The sequence below is a fragment of the Pempheris klunzingeri genome, chromosome 16 (genome assembly GCF_042242105.1).
Source record: "Pempheris klunzingeri isolate RE-2024b chromosome 16, fPemKlu1.hap1, whole genome shotgun sequence".
In the NCBI taxonomy this organism is placed as follows: Eukaryota; Metazoa; Chordata; class Actinopteri; order Acropomatiformes; family Pempheridae; genus Pempheris; species Pempheris klunzingeri.
The window spans coordinates 16,918,084-16,938,716 of record NC_092027.1 but is presented as its reverse complement, the minus strand read 5'-3'; the positions used below and the strand labels follow the sequence as shown (position 1 = coordinate 16,938,716).

Genomic DNA, 20,633 nt, shown 5'->3' with positions numbered 1-20,633 from the left:
TCCATTAGAACAACCCATCTTAAGTAAAGTCTAATAATAATCTTAATGCTTTTTAACCATTGTTTTATGTTAAAGTATTTTATCATTTCTTATCTTTTTTTTAAAAAAAAACAAAATAACAACTTATAATAACTTTCCTGTCCCCAAAATGTATCTTAAATCCCAAACTTGTAACTCTTAAGTGGAAGCTACAAGATACACTGTTGCCCATAAAGTTGGAATAATTGTTCAATACCCCCAATTTAGTTAAAGCCTGAATACACAGTTTGCAAAGGTTAATTGTGGTTTAAGTTTCACTGTGATATGTTTGGAAGAGTTTGATCAATGAAGTTGAGAAGATATACACTTTATTTATCAAGAATAAATCACATTGTCACAATCATTTCATGAGAAGAGGTAAAAAACATTTTATTCCAACTTTATGGGCAACAGTGTAGTTTCATGTATGATATTTGCAAAAAGTTTTAAAAAATAAATAAAGGAGACACACTGAAATATATTAAGATTGAGATTGCTTTATAGATCACAGTAATAAATACAAAGTGTAAAACAAAATATACGATCATCTGACATCTTACTTCATTCTTTTTTAAATTTAAACAAATTTGAGGACACGTAGTATAATTTTTTCAGTGGTATGAATTTCTTCATAAAGTGTATCATACCTTCATTAAGCAATTCAGATTTAATAGTGTGAGATCATCAGCTCTCAACAGGAGTCAAAGTGGCTCTCGAACAATGAAGAGCTTTTTATTCATATTGCATATCTGAGAACGAAAAGCCCTTAAGTGATTTTTGCTGATTATGGTGTTCCCCTAAAGGAAGCACACTCTGTGCTTCATCTTGTTTCATTCATTAAGGGGCAGTGTGCATGTTCAGGGAAAGGGTTCACTCTTTTTTCACTTTACATTTACATCACTTCTTTCAGCATTTTATAGTTTTATTTACAGAGTACCAGATAGAACGGCTTAAACTGGTCAAGCATCCACACACTCACAACACAAACTCATTCCAAAAAGTACTCTAAAACCCTTTACCCTCTCTGAAATCATCCTTTATAAGGATTAATTTCCATGTGTGAGGTGCCCATTCCTGCAGAAAGTCATTTAAGTTGATAATATTTACAGAACGCTGTCTTAAGTCCCTAAATTGATGGATGTCTTCAGTGTTGAGCAGCAGCTCTCCATGGGGTCTGATGAATGCATTTCCTTGCAGTGGTCCCTTGAGTACCTTGCTCAGTTTTCCAACATGACTGCTGCCATGCTGGCCATCATTTTTCCTTAGGTTGTTTCTCCTCAGCCTTGATGTTACTGAGATTTTGGATAGAGACTGTAGGATCCACTCTGATTGATGTTTTGGACCTGAACTCTGACCTGGGGGCTGCCAGCGGTGACATCTCGTGATGCTCGACGAACATCCTCCTGTCTGCCTCAGTCTTCCTCCTGACGAGTTTCTGGATGCGTTTGCAGATGAGGTAAACCATCTCACAGATACACATGAAGATGCAGACAGCAGAGGAGACCACCATGAAGAGGGTGAAGATCTTCTTCTCGGAGGGACGCGATATGTAGCAGTCCACCGTGTTGGGGCACGGCTCCAGGGAGCACTTGGACAGGCGGGGCATGTCGTACCCATGATAGATGTGGTACAGGATGTAAAGGAAGCCAGCATCAAAGCCTGCCTTGAAAATCAGACTTACCTATGAAAAAACAAATGAGGGTTAAACTGGGAGACACATTTTTCAGGAAAATAAATGAGGCAATAGTTAATTTGCCTGTCGATGAAACAATATCCAGGTGGTTTTTCTGTCACTGCTGGTCTGAGTTTGATAACAACTGGAAGAATAATACATTTTGGAAGCAAGACAGCATTTTAAACTATTATAAGCTCATAACTCATACAGCTCCAGTCCAGTTTGGAGGGATGGTGAAACTTGTTTTTGATTGGGCAAAAGAAATGGTGCAAAGGAAGCTGTCAGCGCCTTTTCTTGTGATCAGAGAAAACAAATCATATATAATTATACAAATGTCTTCTCTACCCTTTGGTGCATAGTTGCTCATCCATGGCAATTATATTTGACATTCCTCACAATGACTAACTTCAGTTTGGTCAAGACAAAAGCACTGCTGTGTTTTACATGTGGCATTTACAGAGATGCAAGAAATAAAATTAAGTAGCCCTTTGTGCTCACCAGGTATGTCCACCACAGCCCCCCACGTTTCTTCCCAGGGTTGGCATACAGATGGGCGCCCTTGTGCGAGGCAGTGTACTTCATGTCCTTTTTCTCCCGATACTTGACGTGCCCCACCACCATCAGCGATGGACAGGTGACGAAGATGAGCTGCAGGGCCCACAGGCGGATGTGGGAGATGGGGAAGATGTGGTCGTAGCACACGTTGTTGCAGCCCGGCTGGGCTGTGTTACAAACAAAGTCCTTGCTTTCATCGCCCCACACTCGCTGTGCCGCCACCACGAACACCATCACCCTGAAGACGAAGACCATGGAGAGCCAGACGCGGCCGAACACAGTGGAGTACTTGTTGACCCCACTGAGGAGAGCCTCCAACGCAGACCAGTTCATGACTGCTGCCTTTAGAGGTGGTGGAAGGGATGGAGAAGGCTGGAGGGGAGATGAAAGAGCTCCTCAGGAAACCAGGTGGGGTCGGTGCGATGAAGTTCTTGATAATCTGAACCTGAACAATGGACGAATGACAGAGTCGATTAGAAAAGAGAGTAATTTAAGCGCTTAAAAGTGAAATACTCTCTTTCCATTTATTAGATTAAGAGCATAGCACATTATCTTCATCTTCGTCATTCTTTAAAGCAATTTTTTTTAGTGAGGGTTCAAATGCTCCAGTGATATAACACAACTTCTTACATCTTAATCTGAGAGAGACAAATTTAAAAAGATGGACTAAACTCAACAGCTGAGATATTATGACTTTTAATTCCTAAAACTGGGTGTAAATTCCTGGATCCTACATTTCCCATGATGCAACCAGACAGCACCTTTTGTTACCTTCCTGGTAAATGCCCACACCTTTCAAACAAGACACTGTCAGTTTATAGTGCAGCATTTCTGTTGCATAATAAATCTGTTGTCTCCAAGCCCAAGGCGACATAACCCTGGTGACATCACTAAGCTCCTCCAGAGCCGCAGGAGATATTAACACAACTTTTTGCACAGGCGGAGTAATGCTCCTCATGCATGTAAAGTGAACAATCAATTATAATTGATTTCAAATTAGATTCGATTTTTTTGCAATTATATTACATTACTGTGTAATCCTCCACACACAGCACATATAAGGTTAATGCAACTTTTCTGTTGTGTCATTCCCAAACCAGAGGAAGCAATGAAAAAAACAATCACAAACAAAAAAGCAATTTTCAAATGGTGATCAGCGGTGAGGAAACATAACAACCAGACATCATTTTCACAAACATATTCCCCGTCACAGCCGATTCCTATTTACACAGAGCTACCTTTTCAATACAGACTCATTATACATAAATGAGTGAGTCATCATCTGAGCTCCTCTATGCTGAAAAGACAAACCAGTACTCTCAACTCTATTAGTCAGCTATTTGAACAGTGTGGCTGATCAGGCTGCCGCAGAAATCTTTGTAATCCCAAATGCCAGTCTTGGTTCTTCAGAGGACTGCGAAGCAACAGCATTTCATTTGTGAACATTAAGCATGCCATGATTGTGCCACGGGAGAGAGAAAGGGAAAAATTGAAATATTAGCATGTGGATTTAATGGTCCGATCGTGTGCAGACTTTAAAGTCTGTCTGGCTCCATGTTTCTGTGTGGGTGTGCTTTCACATTTCTTTGGCCACACGCGTATCCTCTCATTTTTCTCCCTCTCCTGGGTTTGATGGTGTGTGAACTATGCATGTAGGTGTGTGCATGGCATTGCAGAATGTGGGATTAAAATCTGAAAGGGACTCTCACCTTCACTTAGGGTTGGGAGCTCTGGAGCGACAGGTGTGACCGTTGAGTGAGGGGCCATTGAAATACATATTTGGCTTTGTTATGTAAGAGTGAGCATAAGGAGGGCCGGGGACTCTACATTAGGGTTAAGACTCTGAAAAGGATTCCTCTTCGACAACAGAAAGAAATGCCCCTCTTATACATTTACATCTCATTCTGATGACTGCTGACAGGGAACAAGTTGGATAACAGCCTCCCTGCTCGCTGTTCCATTTCACTTCGGTCTCATCTAAGCCAGACTATTTGAATTCTGACACGCTTTCCTTCAGCATTTTGGCATCACTGTAGATATATTGAGCTGTCAAATCAGTTGCTATTTTCTTTCTCATCTACCATTCCTGACTATTCAATTACATAGCATAAAAAGACTTGACTCAATGAACGCCTGCAGACCGACACCACGGGCTAGTGAAAGCCAAACAGGTTCAATCTCGACTGATGTTACCTATACTTCACCTCTCCTGAGTGAATAATACAAGCCGGGGTATTAATCTTAAAATGCACCTCAGCCTGTGCTTTTGGGACAATGACGTTCCTCAGTTTCATTTGGGGAAAAGGCTGTCGGGTGCATCTTTGTTTTGAATCTTCGGGCATAAAAACAGACGTCTGACAAATTCCCAAATTGCATGTTTAGACACAAAAACACTCACCCTTAAAAATACATGTATATTGTGATTCATAGCCTTTGCACAAACATACAGAGCATGTGGTTTATCAGTGTGATTTCTCTCAATTTCGCACAGCCATACACACATACACAAACTTTGAGGTGACATTCAGCCCGGATAGAAAGAAAAAAAACCTTAGACAACAGCATATATCTTGTCTCAGGGAGATGGCAAAGCTGGAGCACAATTTGTTTTCCTATTTGCTCTAGATTGCAATGTTGGCTTCCCTGCCGACAGCGAACGGCCTCGTCTATCTCTTTACCGTGTGTTTGTCTTTTTCGTTGTTGTGACAGACGAGACATATCACGCTTTCTGAACTGAGAAACCTCAGGTTATGCGATGCATTTGATCCCGATATCCGATGCACTTGATTCCAATATCCGTACCTTATTTGTACCCTACTAGAGCCTTATTTGTGCAAAGCAAACACAGCTCTTGTGCAAGCCCCTGGCTTTATTAAGAGCCTTACATGGAGTTTTGATTCTTACGAGGTATATCAGCAGGTGTTAGGCAGGCATGTCCGAATGTGTCAACAAAATCCTCCTTTACTTATAAATTCTCTTGATCCTCAGCACAGATGCCCATTTTGTCTCCTTGTGTGCTTAACCACAGCATTGAAACAGTGATAGATCCTCAACTGTGACTTGCTCTACAGGTTGAGCTAGTTGCAAATACGTTCCTATCCACCAAGACTACACTGTCTGTATGAGCCAGTGCTCCTGACTAACAAGGTGGGGTTGAAGTTCTCTTCTGCGGCTTTTTAAAAATTCTTCTCCCAAACTCTGTTTTTCATTTTTTTTCTGTCATTCATTTTTACCTTCAACCTGACTTTATTCCATTTTTCAAGGTAGCACGTATCAGCCGGAGGAGTGAAGCAAAAGCAGTCAGGTATACTTTTATTCTCACAGCTTCGAGTTATCTGTTTTTACAAATCTCATTCTTTTGTGCGCGCCAGGACTGAACTCTTTCCCTGACACACAAGATCTTCCCTCATTGAATGCTAGAAAGGGAATAAAATGAACAATAGTCTTGCCCTTTTATCGTCCATTTTTCTTAGACTTGAGGGGTCTAGACTAGTCTTTTGTCCTCCTGAATCCTCCCAAATATTCATCTTAAATTAAAAAGAAATCCATCCACATTACGTCAGTTGAAATGATCTAATGCTTGTTTTAAATGTAGACAAAGCCCCTTACCTTAGACCCAGAGAAGCAGTATGAAAGAGGTGCTTGCTGATGTCTCGGCTGGCTTTACTGACATAGTCTCACCTGGATATATTGAGCATGGTTGGCAACGTTCAGGAATGGAAGGAAGGGTGGAGCGCCGCATACAGACATTTACATACTCTCACAGTGGCAGTTCCACTCTGGACTTGTTGTGCATGTGCAGACCCGCCTCAGGGTGTTTCCAGGGAAGACAGAGAAGTAATAGAGAGATATCATCAGAGAGAGAAAAGAGAAACAGTTTAACTGACAGTTGGACATGGGAATAGAAAATTAAGTGATAATGATAGCTGGAGCAGAAGAAAAGGTAAGCAACAGGCAGGCGGCAAACCAGGCACGTGACAGATCTGCATGGTATTGTATATGATATGAAACTGATGCAAATCAGCACATTAGAATGCAAAGTCAAATCTGCGAGCCAGAGTGAGCACTTGAGTCTGTGCTGGATTTCTGGCATTTAACCTTTATATCTTTGGAGTTTCTTCTTCATCAGCGTACACTGACTGCCTGTTACAGCTGCACATGCACAAAAAGAAAAATAATGGGGATTTTAGCCACTCCTTAGCCCACTCAAAATGAAACAGTAGTACGGAATAAAAAGTGAAACGATCGGAAGTTCCTGAAGAAAACTTGCATGGGGCCCACTGATGTCAGCAAATACACATATTTAACAAAAAACACACCCCAAAGTCCACTATGGCATTATATTTAAATTCAACTATTAGTCCTGGACCACACATTTCATTAATATCAGCCCATGGACACACACACACACACACACACACACACACAAACACACACGACAGCTAATCCTGACAGGAAATAGAGCAATTGATGTGTCTTCCTGGCAAACAATCCCACACATTCTACAGGAGGGAGGGATTCTCTCAGCACTCCCCGGCCTGTTAGGGTGTTTTTATCGTTTGTTTGTTTGATCTTTTCCTCTTTAGTTTGTAACACCGACTTAAGGAACACACACAAATATGTGGAGCGTAATGGAGGATGAACATGATACAGAATGATGTCAAGATTGTTAGAGTTTTACAATGTTGTCACTATATGTGTGTGTGTGTGTGTGTGTGTGTGAGAGAGAGAGAGAGACAAAAAAAAAAAACAAGAATGGCGGACTTCAGGATAATTTCCAAGTTCAGTTAGGGTGTGCCAATCTAACTTGTAATTCCATTTTAAACCACGAAGCAGGTTTTCTCAGTTGGTTCCTGTTTTCACACTATACCAGTCAGTGCTTTTCAAAGAATGTCACACTGTACCTTGCTTAAAGTAGTACAGGCTGTACAAAGCCGGATTCTACAATACATATTATACTATCTTGCATCAAACGGAAAGAAATATGAATGCCTTAATACAAAATCTATGTTATGCCCTCCACTGGCCTCTAGAGAATGCTGATGCTCCATCATTTTGTTACATTTTTTTCCTGTCAGACAGAGTAGAGAAGAGAGAGAGAGAGAGAGAGAGAGAGAGAGAGAGAGTAGAAATGTTAAATAGACAGAAAAACAGCTAAAACTAAAACTAAGCAGCCACATCATCTGTGATAACAATGTGATAAAGCAGCAATGTTTGGTTGTCAGTAGTGATACTAGTGTCTGAAAACATACTATTCCAGATGATTTAAAGGTTCACGTAACTTTTATAGAAATAGCTTTTTGTCATATTTCCCGAAACTGTCACTATATTCTGACAGCGGTACATGACTCAGGTAATCTGTGAAAAAAATCTGGTTCCTCTAGTTCCTCCTAGTGCTCCTCCTAGCATTTCCAGGAATCCACTATGTCTGAATGAAAACAGCCAATCGGTGCAGGATCATTCTCTAACGCATGTGTCAATCACTGCACATGATGTACAGCCCCTCCTCGCCCACAAATGCTCTCACTCAGTCAAGCTCAGTTTTTTCAGTGGCAGCTTCAGTAGGAGCTTTGCAATGGCTAACACAATGGCTAAGAGACAACCACCAGCAATGAAAAAGCATGTTATTTTGAGCCTTGTAGAGTATAATTCGTGGTTTGTTCTTACTCCTGGGAAACATGGGAGTTGTATGCTCCGTTGATTCTTGGTTCACACCAGAAGTGCATTTCTCTGTGCTGATTAACAAGCACTTCAACCAATCTGCTCTTTACTAATCACATGTAGAGCTAATCTTCTCAATAACCTCTAACGCAAAGCATCCCTCAGTGGGCAGCGTGTATCATTGTGTACGCCATTCTAAGCCTGGCCTCTTCAGTTGCCCTGGTTAGCATGTGCATGCAAGACAGCCTCCTCTGTGAGGAGGGGCTATGCATGTATAACTGGGTACAGCAGTATTTTGGATACACTGTGTGTAGATCATCTGCACATGGACATCCATGCTTCCACATTGTGGGGCCCATAGAGCATGTGCATTATGTCTCACATGCCTGTTAGCCCTCAGCTAACTTGAATGTGGATAAAACAAGTTAATCATGGGGCTGTTCCAGACTTCAGAAATGTTATTGGACCTAATGGATCAAATTCTGAGAGTAAAATTTCATGGGGGTTGTGATGCTCAAAAAACAATCCATTGTTTTACAGATGCCTCATTTACGATGTAAGTCTGGGGAAAAATAAGTCTTTTTGGGCCCCTTTTGGGCACCACCTGACGGATTACACGGATTGGCCACTATGTCAAACTGACCTCAAGGCTCAACGCACTTCCTGGGGGCTTGGGACGGGTTTTGGAGGCAGAAATGAAGCGTGCTGGGGAGAGACGTGGAAGTTCTACTCTGAAATCCTGAAACCACTCTCCTCTCAATGCTACAGACTAATGCTTTAAATGTGCTGACCAATGTATTCAATATTTAATACGCCAGCACCCTTTTGATCAAACCAAAGAAATGAGAGCTATAGCTCTATTATCACTTGTAGGTCTTTATTAGGTCTCTTTTCACTTCAGCACTTTACTGTACATGCACATGCTCAGAATGAGCAAATTTAACTCACATGAGAGAGAGACGCGAGCAATGCAAACTCTCCTTGCTATTCTTGTCATGTTGAGGAGCCAAAAACATCTGACTGATTCATTCTTGACCCCAACAACCTCTAAGTAACAAAACCAGCTCTTGCACACAGTCAACTCTTTGCATTTTTTGAATTGCAAGCAGCCTCCTTGGAGTCATTACTTATTTCTCGATGCACCTGTCTAAGCACACTTTCCCGAATTCTAAAAATAAATAATATAGCTATATAATAACATCTAAAAAGTATTAAAAAAAAAGTTTTTGAGGCAAATTATAGATTTTGCCTGAAAGGCGTATGATTCAGAGCTCTTTTTAACTCAAAATATCTGGAATAGACTGAAAGGCACACCCACTCCTGTGAGTCTCCAAGACAGATTGAGTGACAAGTGTTCTTAGGGCCAGAAGAATGAAAAGCAACTCCCTCAGAGGGGAAGAGGAATATATCACTGGATGTTTTCCTCCTAAACCCTAACAGAAAACATTTTAGATGAGGGTGGCCACATAACAGCCTTTTTCCAAACCCTTCAAGAAAGTGCAGACGTTGTAGAAATGAGAGAACTGAACCAAATGAACAAATCACTGGATCAACACCTCTTTGCCCACACTGCACCCCAGATCTGCACAATGTCCTCTGGCAATCCTAGATGCATATAGGAGTCTTGTCTTTTCTTAAAAGAGTAAATAGGCTCGCACCAATTGGCTGAGCATGCATCTGCATATCATTGTAATGTTGAAGTGACTGCACGAGTAGCCCCATCAGGAATGTGCGGAATAAAACTGGAGGACAAGTGTTTCATCTGCAGAAGGACTCACAGAACGAGAGCTTTACACTAGAAATGTTATTTAGAAAGAAATATATAACTCTCACTAAGAAGAGTGTATGCAGCATGGAGATCCGATCTTCAAGAGGATACACATGAAGTAGATTGGGAAAGTGCATGTTTAAAAGCCCAAACTCAATCAATCAATACAAGGATGAAACTCCTCCAATACAAATGGTTGATGAGAACTTACATCACTCCGACCAAACTGAATCGTTGGTCGCCCAACATCCCAGATATCTGCAGCAAATGTCTAGAAGGGAAGGGTACTCTGTTTCACTGTGTTTGGAGCTGTCCCAAATTACAGAAGTTCTGGAAACCAGTCATACAAACTTTGTCTAAGATTGTTGGTGTGAGGATGTCTCTTCACGCAAGGATGTGTTTGTTGGGTATATTTCCAGAGAACTGTATTTTCACTTCAAGTCAGTCAACACTCATCGACTTTGGACTCCTGCAGGCCAGGAGGTTGATATCTTTATACTGAAAGAAAATGGACGTACCCTCAATACATATGTGGGTGGGGGAGATGGCATCTTGTGTTGTACTGGAACAACTTACTTATATTGTCAGAGGAAGAGGAGGGGATTTTGAGAGAATATGGTCACCTTTAACTGAGTTTCTCAGATGTTACAAGGCCAATTAATTTTGACAGTGGTGCTGAATTGCTGAGCTGTATGCTGTGTGTTTATATTTATTTATTTTATTTTTTCATTCTTTCATTCTTTTATTTATTTTGGGGGGACTATGTTGCTCTTTGTTTGTTTTATGTTGAGTATTTTGTTAATTATTTCATAATATAAAGCCCAATAAAGATATTGTTTAAAAAAAAAAAAAAAAAGAAGAAGAGTGCATGCTTCTGTCTCTCACATCAAACTACAAAGATGGAGGTGAAGACAAGGTCAAAACTTTTGTATGGAAAATATCACTATTGATTTGACAATTAGATACTGATGTTTAAAAATGTTGCACGTAACTTGTCACTTGTCAGGTCTGAAGTGTTTTACTTCTGATATCCAAACATTGTTGTATCCATCCATGCTGACACAGCCATCCTGTCTAGTCTTGTGCCGTGTCTCTCTGCCGTGTCTCCTCAACAAACCACCCACCCACAACTCACCCCTCCACCCTCTCCTGCTTCTATACTGCCCCCTCCACCACCCATCCCTTTCCCGGAGACCTGTCCCATTACTGTCATAGTCATTGCTCCAGCTTGGGTCATTCCCCAGTGTGTCAGAGCCGGTGACACCAAGCCAGCCCCCCCTTGCTGTGTGTTGTGACAGCACCATGTCTCCACCGCCACTGTGGATGATGTCAGGATGCCCCCTTGAGGGGGTCACCATCTTCTTTCTCTCTCTTTCTGTCTTTCTTTGTCCAATATACTGACTCCACTAGTTGGTGGTCTGTGGAAAGATAGGTTTGTCAAAACATGTAAAAATATGAAAGTAAAGTAAAATAAGTGTCTGTGAGCTGATTTATGCAGAGAACCACTGATTAGAGTCAATCAAATAGCTGTTAATTCCACATAAAATCCATAAAATCATGTTAACAATCAATTATGGCCTTACTAAGATGAACATGTTATTTGCTCACTTGCATGATAACACTTGATAAAACCCTTCTGATGTTTGAGTAATGAGATATCAATGTTTGAACCACACACTTACCTGTGACTAGCTCCATATGAGGCCTCGGCACTCCATACAGTCTGTAATTTGGTCGCACAGCTTCTCAGCAATTTGTGGAACGTAGCTGGCAGCAAACTAGCTGATTACCGGCACTACCGTTAGGCAAGGAACATATCATTAGATCATTATTACACACGAAAGGCTGGAACATCCATTCACTATATCCAACTTTAAAGTGAGAGCAGCATCTCTGTCCTGCTCTTCATTTGGTTTGGGGAAGTTTACATGTGATACTTACCTTAAACAATAGGTTATTGTCTATTCTCAATTTCTTTTCTCTTGTAAAAGTGAACAATGCGAATAGAAAATATGAACGTTTGGCCTAATTCTAACCACTGTTACTTGCCCAAGTGTGCTTTCCTATAGTTAAGCATCCAAACCATCCAAGGGTTATGACAGAATGTATAATCCTTTAAGTAGGCCTACATTTTTATTCATCATTATGTACTAACATATACCACTAGGACCACCTCTATAGCTTTACCCTCATATTTCAGTCTTTATTTAGGACCTCTCTACAAGCTTCTCCTCTTAAAGTGAATGAGCTGGAAAGATAAAAAAACTAAGTCGTTACAGTTTTTGGTTTAGCGCTGGTATTAGCAAAGGCGAGCCAGGTACAGCTGACAGAATTCTAGTGACAGTCGTCATTTCAGCTGACAAAATCCACAATTATCCGCTAGAAATGAAAAGCCTGCTTTTCTTGTGTGATATCTGATCCACTGTTGACTGATAAATGTGCCACATTGTTATCATTACAAAACGGCTGTGATCTATCAGTGCAACGCTGCCTTTTGCAAATCCAGTGACGCTTATATACATCTAAGAGATGTAAAGGAAAAGTTGACCTCTGCTGTGGTAGCCCATTTCATTTACTGTCGTTTCTGCTTCTTTGACTAGGTCAGGATTTGCTATTCCTGAGAGCAGCCGTTCCTTTTTGTATGTGGGTCTAGCAGTGATTGTGGTGTTTTAGGGAGCAGTGAGCTGCATGTAAAACTACACTGCATTGTTTTGTTGTCTGCTCGGGCAGGAAATGTGGCTTTTTGAGATAAAGCTAGGAATACTCTATGATGTCTATTGTCTGTTAGTAATTGGAGGACTATTAATTGGATGCTCACAAAATAATTGTTGACCTTGTTAATGTAGGTTCTTCAAACTTAAATTGTTTTTGTGATTTTATATTTCAGGTCTATGAAAACGTAATTGCACAAAGAGCACTTTTGTAAATCCATTATAATATAACTTCTCACATTATAAATAATGCATAATGATATTCAAAATGATCAACTATCTTGGTATAGATAGAGTGATGCCTTTAGCTTGTGCCTGCATAACAGTACAGCGTAGGATGATGCCAAATAATGGGACCTCATGAACAACAAGTGGTATCGTGGGCAGATCTTGTACAGATTGGCTGCCACTCCGGTGCGGGTTTCTTTGTCCAATCTGTGGACCAATTCACTGCACAAAGACATATTCATCATCATTCCACAAACATCCACCTATTAATTTCATCTGACATCTTGTTAGAGGTCTCTGCTGCCGTGCATGACGATGCATATAAATCTTGTGATGTCTAAGTTAACTGTTATGTTAGTGAAGTTAAAGATAATTGGCATTTATTACAACTTGACTCTCATTTTCATATAGTTTTGATCATTGTTGTTAGAGTTCCAAGTATCATTCAGATGGCAATGACATTACAGGTGGAGGTTGTGAATGAGATATTTAAAAATTACAGGACATGGTCTGTATTGGACATGGACATTCCACAAGACAATGCCAAAAGAGAAAGCAAAAAGCCTCTCCTGGGGATATGCGCCAGACAGTTGAAAGGAAGGAGAGCCGTGAGGCGAAAGCTCTGTGTGAGATGAATTTGAGTCAGAAATCCTGCTTTTTTATTTAGTCAATACTTTAGTCAAATCTTGACACACAGACATGACACACACATTGACATCATTCAGACTCGCTTACACTTTCCAAGGATATTATTAGCACCAGAGTCCACTGTGGATAAACATCCATAAATCTGCATAGACATCATAGAAAAAAGACGCCTCAGAAGTTGCCTGAGAATCATCAAAAATCACAGTTTTCTTCAGTATCAGAGTCATCCAGTGATAGCTGTCTATGCATGTTCTGTTAGAGCAACTAGCTTTTGGAGCTCAGTGCCAAATTATATAAGAGACTGCTGCAGCTTTACTGATTTTAAATTCAAGATAAAAACATGGCTGAAATCAACCCAATCATGGACCCATCTCACATAAACACAAACATTTTATGTGACTTGATGTTGTGAAATCTTGATGTTGTTGCAAATGTTGTTGTTATGTAGTGAATATATATTCATTCTATAACAGATAACTTATTCTCTGTTTCCTGCCCAGGGACTACAGCTGTAAATCATAGCTAACTATGGTACAGCTAAGTAGCTGTGCACTGTACATTGCCACTGTGAACGCATGACACCAACACCAACGTTAGTAGCATGCATGTTCACAAGGGAAAAGCTGATATGATGATGTTTAGCCGACAATATTCACAATGTTTACTATTTTAGATTAGAGTGTTAGCATGCTAGTGCTAATTAGCACACAAAGGATCATCAAGGCTGATAGGGATATCGTTAGCTTTTCAGGTATTTGGTCATGAACCAAAGTACGGGACGAATTAAAATCTTGACCTGATGATTGCTCTAGATGAAACGTTGGGGGTCCCCAAAGTTTGTCACAAGTCATTTCAAGGGGCCACAAAAGCAGCAGTGGGACTGTCATTCAGGTTTTAATCAAACCCTCAGGTTAGCCAGTCTCATCAGGAAGAGAGCACTGAGGTGAATGTAAAAATTAGCATCTATACTGCTCATTGCTAACATCCATCATAGACCAACTCAATGCAATAAGGGGATTTAACCAACATTTTGGCAATGCAATTTCATTTTTGCCTCCAAATAAAAGTGTTACACTTTTTTTAGCTACACTGTTGAGTTGTAGACAACATGTCTAATCACCTAAATGATCCTTTGAATAGGTGTAACGTGACTCTAAGTGAGAGCTTTTCTGAGTAATATTCTGAATATTCTTTTGTGACTATAATCTCCAAGGATGACTATTTTTGTGAATCTATTTGTTTGCTTTTTGGAAAGCATTCCGATCAGGCATTGAAGCTAAAGCCAAGTTTGTAGACTCCTGTTCAGTGTCTAAAATATCCCAAGCTATTTTTTAACAGCCACACTAAAGGCAGCTTGCAGAGTTTACTGATGATATCTGTGAGCTCTTCAGACTTTAAAATAACCTTTTTATGTTTAAGTTTCTGTGATGAAATACGTCATGGAAGAGCTTTGTTATATGTCTTTATTCTTGCTTTTGTTCTCAGCTGTGGGAACAATATGTGCAGACAGACACACACATGCATGCACACCGCTGTTTGCCAGGTCCTGTTAGTCAGAGCATCGCCTTTAGATCACCATGACAACTGGAATAGCATGTACAGTGGAGTCAGGTGATTATACTGTCTACTGTAGATTGTACTATTAATGGTGTGTGACTAAGTGAGAAAGCTTACCCTGTACTGTGGTGTGAAAGCTAAACTGATTGCTCAAGAGGAGTTGTGGTAAAGTGCTGGAAATGCCTCTAATGTAGAGGATGGAAAGAATTTGTTCACACACTTCTGCTCAACACAGCTCTCACGTGAAATTTACACCCATGATCCACATTCATGGAGAGTTTCAGAGAGTAAACGCTCTGTATGACTTACTGCAGTCTATTCGGAGGATTATTAAATGTGTCAGTGGTTTGAGTCATGAGATCGACCTTTTCACTGTTTCTAACGAGGTGGTTGGAGCCAAAAAGAGAAAGCTTTAAATATCAATTAATCTAACATGGGTGTGAAAATGAATCTTTGGTGCTCATGTGGACGTAGATTCTTTTTTAGGACAGTTAATGTGCTGCAGAATTTGGATAGTGACACATTCCTGGACTCTTATTGCCGCAGATGTGACATTACGTGATGAGAAATCATGCTTTAAGCTTTAATTTGAGTGAATTTTGGCCACATAGGAGTCGGAATAAATTTAAATAAATAAATACATTTAGCAAGGAAGACGTTGTATGTATCTATAAAACTATGCACTCTGGCTAAAACTTTGCTGCTAATGAACACTGTGTCACTGTCGTCATATCTTTTGTCAGCCTCTCTTCTTTTGCAATGATTTTTCAGCTGTGATTCTGTTTGACTCCGAGTGACTCAGCGAGATGCCGTACGTGCATCGAAGCAGCATGGAGAGAGCAAAGCTGTGAGAACAAGTAAACAAGGGTTGAGCATTTAACCCACATTGTAATCATCAAGCTACAAAACTTTATGATGGACAAGTGCTGTGCCGCAGACTCATTTCCAATGAATAACACATGAATGCCTGCCTTATTTATTTCTGACAGTGTCCTCTCAGAGTTCCACTCACTCACCCTTGCTCACCCTTTCCTCCTCTCCGACAACTTCATTAGTCTTTTAATTGACTGCAGAAATTACTTGTACTGTTTATAATTTCACTTAGATGTGACAGTCTCGACGTGTTATGTAGCACGACCTAGGAAACTCTGAATGACTCCTGTTAAGTGGATTTTTTTACATTTTCCTTTACTTTTTTAGTTTGTGCTTTCAGACTATAATATATATGACCACTGTTATTATTTTAAGCAGTTGGAGATTAATGAAGAAAATGAGTTGAATTAATAGGAACACAAGTATTGTGTGATCACTTTTTGTTGTAAGTTAGATATTATGTTGTGTTCCTAACGTGCAAAACCAGAAGCGCCAAATACTTACGCAAGCGGTTCTTTCTCTTATTTTCAAATCAACTTCCTGCAGTTCCTCCTTAATTTCAGCACCAGCTCCAGATTATTTCATCTTGTTTCTTGTTACAATTAATCACCAGCAGTGTAGACACAGCAGTTTTCAAAGCCATCATGGCTTGTAGAGCAGTACCCAACAAATTTGTCAGTTTTAATGCTTAATTCTTATGTTTCAATTACAGTACATAAAAAAAAACATGTGTTATGTACTGTTATGTATGTTGGTGGTCCTTGGCTTGTCGTGCTCATGCTCTCAGAGTCTCCATCAAGCATGATGGCTTTCAGAGGTGCCTCACCAATAAATGCTGCTATTTTATCATCTACTGTATGGATGACACTGAAGTGGTGCTCTGTCCCCTACTGTGACATTGACATCTCCTTTGTGTTCTGCAATCTTGTTTTTTGCAACCACTTTCAGGTCAATCAATTTTTTCTTCACCTGCAGCACACTCTTGGTTTAGCAATGATTCAACTGCATAGTCAGGGAGTCGTCTTTGTTCTCACTTTGGTGTGTTTCATTATGCAAAAAGTTATTTGTATGTATTAGCAGATGGATGTAAAGAAGGCAGGGTTTCTCACAGTTTATATCATATAGTGGTACATTTGATAAACAATGTAATCAGTATTGCATTTCCTTTAAGGAGGAATTACAAGAGACAGATCAAAAGAAGAACGGTCAAAATCGAAGCAGCAGATTCTACCCTCACATGTAGGCCCCTAAACACGGGATCCTACATATCCCATAATGCATTGTTACTAGACCTTCCATTCTCATGTCATTCAAACCACACTCACACAGTTTGTTACACAGGCTAAATATTCATAGTCACCAAGCTCATATCACAATGACATCATGAGAGTTATCATTTTAGACTTGAGAAAGTTCCCTCTAGAGCCACAGAGTGCATCACACAGTGTTTTCACAGGCTTAAATGTATAGTTTGGATTATTTTGAGTGGGTCTGTATGAGGTACTTATCCACACTTAGTGTATTATGCTGCAGTTTAGAGAAGCATCCAAGAGTACCTGCATGGATGCTCCTCGATAAGTTAGTTTGTCTGTATTATTGTGTGACTTTGTATTTTTTAAATAGTTACTTCAGATCATACTGATGACATGGCCAAATGTCATCAAAATGGGCCACCATGCAAGGTGCCAACCCGCTCATCAGTCAACAACTTTGGGAGCAATTTGGGGTTCAATGATACTTTGAATGTGGACTGGAAGAGTCTGGAATCAAATCACGAACCTTGTGATTTGTAGACGACCTGCTCTATCATTAAGCCAAAGCCCCACCACCGTTTGTTGACTGAGGCAGTGACAGTCCAGCAACTCCCGTGTTTAGCAAAGTAAAATTGCCATTTTGTCTATGGAGTCTGGCTACTTTGAAGACAGCCTAGAACGATCCATCCATCCATCCATCCATCCATCCATCCCTTCGCCCTTCTCGCGAGCATCGCTTTCTAGTTCCTCCTGGGGGATCCCGAGGTGTTCCCAGGCCAGATGAGAGATGTAAACCCTCCAGCGAGCTCTGGGTCTACCCCCGGGGCCTCCTCCCGGTGGCATGTCCCATCAGGAGGCATCCTGACCAGATGCCCGAACCACCTCAACTGGCTCCTTTCGATGTGAAGGAGCAGTGGAGGAATCTTATTTCAGCCGCTTGTATCGGCAATCTCGTTCTTTCGGTCATTACCCAGAACTCATGGGCATAGATGAGGGTTGGAACGTAGATCGACTGATAAATCAAGAGCTTCACTTTACGGCTCTTCACCACAACGGACCACACTCAGCTGCAAACCCCCCCAGCGCATGCTGAAGGTCACAGTCTGAGGAAGCCAACAGAACCACGTTATCTGCAAAAAGCATGGATGCAATTCTGAGCTCCCCAAACCCGCTGTAGAACAATACAGTGGATTAAATTTCCTGATGAAAAGAGCTGTCTGACGGCAATGTAAAGAAGTGAAAATATTCGTAATATAGCATATAATTAAAATGGTATTGATTTAATTAGGTGGGTCTTTTTTGTTTTTCTGCTGACCCAATCCACAGCAGTACATTGCTTAGCATTCTACTGTAAGTAATTGACTAACTACTGGTAAGTACCTTATATATGATGCTGACTGATTTTTCAATTGTTGATTTGCCTATTGGTGTTTTATGTAGCACTTTGAGATTTGCTAATGTAAAGTGCACTACAAATAAAATGCATTATTATTATTATTTGTATTATTAATTTGAACTATCCCTTTAATAATACTGTGATGACGAGTAAGCTGAACTTGATCTATGAAATCATTGGAATGCTCCTTTAATACCAACATTTTTGTATTTGCAGGCAGCTCTTTTGTGAGATTTAAAAACTTTTTATGCATGTGATTTGATGAATGTTTCTGAAGACTAATAAAAAAACACTTGGTTTTGACTTCATTACATGATCAAGGCATAGCCTTTATGAATTACAGCTGAGGATTTAAAAGCTTGAATGTGTACAAGAAAATAGTAATTTAGTGAATTCTTGTCTGCACCACTGCTAAATGCCATGCTGTCTGTTTATAGACAGTGGCAGTCTTTGAATGTGTGAGAACAGTCAAAATTTTTAAGGCACTTAATTAAATATCCATCTGTTTATGTGTGCGACCACAGAGTGCTCATCTGCAAAAAGCAGATTTGCTTTTCATTCAATTATATCCCCTTGTCTGTGATTACTTTGTGCTCCTTTAGTGCTTTGTGTGCGTATACCTTGCAAGTAAACATGAAAGCCCAGTGCTCAGAAGCTTCTTCATTGTAATAGGTGCAAACATGCACATATTACACACACATCCATCCCAAAAGTGATTACCGAGGGTGGGAGAGGTGGAGGAAATAAGTGTCTTGTCTCTCTTCCAACTTCTTTCCGGGCAAACAATCAATGACGGCCCAGCAACAATTGAGTTACAATCATTTAGTGTTTTCCGGCTCTGCTTTGATGTCGTCCACTTCCAGACAAGGCTTGATGGGACAGAGGGGAGAATTGAATTAACTTCACAAGTCACAAGCGGAGAATGGCACCTGAGAGCTTTAGTTATTCAATAAACTACCTTTCATTCACTCATTCTCTTCCCTTACTTTTCCTCTTCCCTTTTTAACTCGCTTCCCCTTGCATGCATTAAGCGCCTGGCTTCTTGGAGACAAGGTGAAGAGAGACACACGAGTAATGCATAAACAAAGTTTCTAATCCACACGCCAGACCCAACGTCTTCACCAGCTGCTTGGACTTGTTTGCGTCTGTTGACTGTAAATTGTCTTGGATTGCGAGTGCTTAAAAATCTTTAAAGAATTACATGGGCATTTCAAGTAATTTCCCCGACTAGGAACGGCTTTAGCTCGCCTGTTTGTTATTGCCATTGTCAAGGACATTCAGTTCAACAATTAAATTGAATGAAGTAATTATTTATTCTGTTCAAATAGACAAAACAAGTTGGCAAGTTAATTGAAAGTTGGGGTTTGATTACCAGGCCTAAAATGCGTTCACATCCAATTTTATTGTTGTTGATTGTGGAAATAATAAAGAAGAAACGGTGCCCACTTGGGATGCAGTGTAGATGAATACAGAGAGATACATTATTTGGACATGAGCACATAATGCTTCATAAACAGAGACACGGTTTGAATTATTTTCTTTTTTGTCTAGCCATTATTTTATAGATTGGGAAATCTCTTTTCTTCCTAGATACAAATGCCATCCCCATTCAAGCAGCTAACATGAAGGCACACATTTTCCTGCGAACTAGAAATCATTTGGCACTCAAAAAACAATAACAAAAATGAGCTGTGTGCAAACACAACATTGCCTAATCAACAGTGTCAAAAATTATAATCATCTCACTTTTGTCAGTAAGAGCTAGTACATGTTAGCGCTCAATAATTTGTGATTACATTACAGCAATGCGTTCCACTAAATGATTCCATGTTGCTTATGATCAGAATTGCTTACCTTTTTAGCATTTATTATTGTTTTGATATAAATATCAAACCTGCTGGTTCAAATACTAATTTAATATAAACGATTCATTTTCATTCTGTTCAATATTCCTAAAGATTCCTGAATCAGTTTACTTGCCAGCTTGTAGAAACAGTTGTATGATAATGTCCTGCGGCTCAATTGAGCCACCATTTGATTGATTTTGAGGACTCCAAATGTTTGGATTTTTAAAAACATGACCTTTTGACAGCATCACATGGTCCTCAACTCAAAGATTGAGTTTGCTTAGTTCATGGTCCTATAGATGCTTACATTTCTCATAATTCTGAGCACCATGTATGGACTTAAAAGTTGTCTTAACACTCAATCACAAGCTAATCCAATGAAAGGGTCCCAAGAGATGACGTCATTGAGTGTTTTGAACCATTATCTGAATCTGATTATGTGT

The 20,633-nt window shown here is 40.1% G+C and overlaps 1 protein-coding gene across 1 annotated transcript; it reads right to left on the bottom strand.

Moving 5' to 3' along the window:
- Positions 1-579: 579 nt before the first annotated feature.
- On the bottom strand, positions 580-5,940 carry gjb9b (gap junction protein beta 9b). Its single transcript, XM_070846280.1, has 3 exons — positions 5,858-5,940; positions 2,192-2,693; positions 580-1,699 (listed from the first exon to the last, which is right to left on the bottom strand). Exons 2-3 carry the CDS (start codon positions 2,579-2,581, stop codon positions 1,271-1,273), a joined length of 819 nt encoding a protein of 272 aa, XP_070702381.1. The 5' UTR covers positions 2,582-2,693; positions 5,858-5,940; the 3' UTR covers positions 580-1,270.
- Positions 5,941-20,633: the final 14,693 nt, after the last annotated feature.

Excerpts from the sequence above, each read along its gene's own strand:
- gjb9b (XM_070846280.1), bottom strand. The coding sequence starts at position 2,581 with ATGAACTGGTCTGCGTTGGAGGCTCTCCTCAGTGGGGTCAACAAGTAC. Across the intron at positions 1,700-2,191 it reads GGCTGTGGTGGACATACCTG|GTAAGTCTGATTTTCAAGGC; the intron begins GTGAGCACAAAG and ends GTTTTTTCATAG.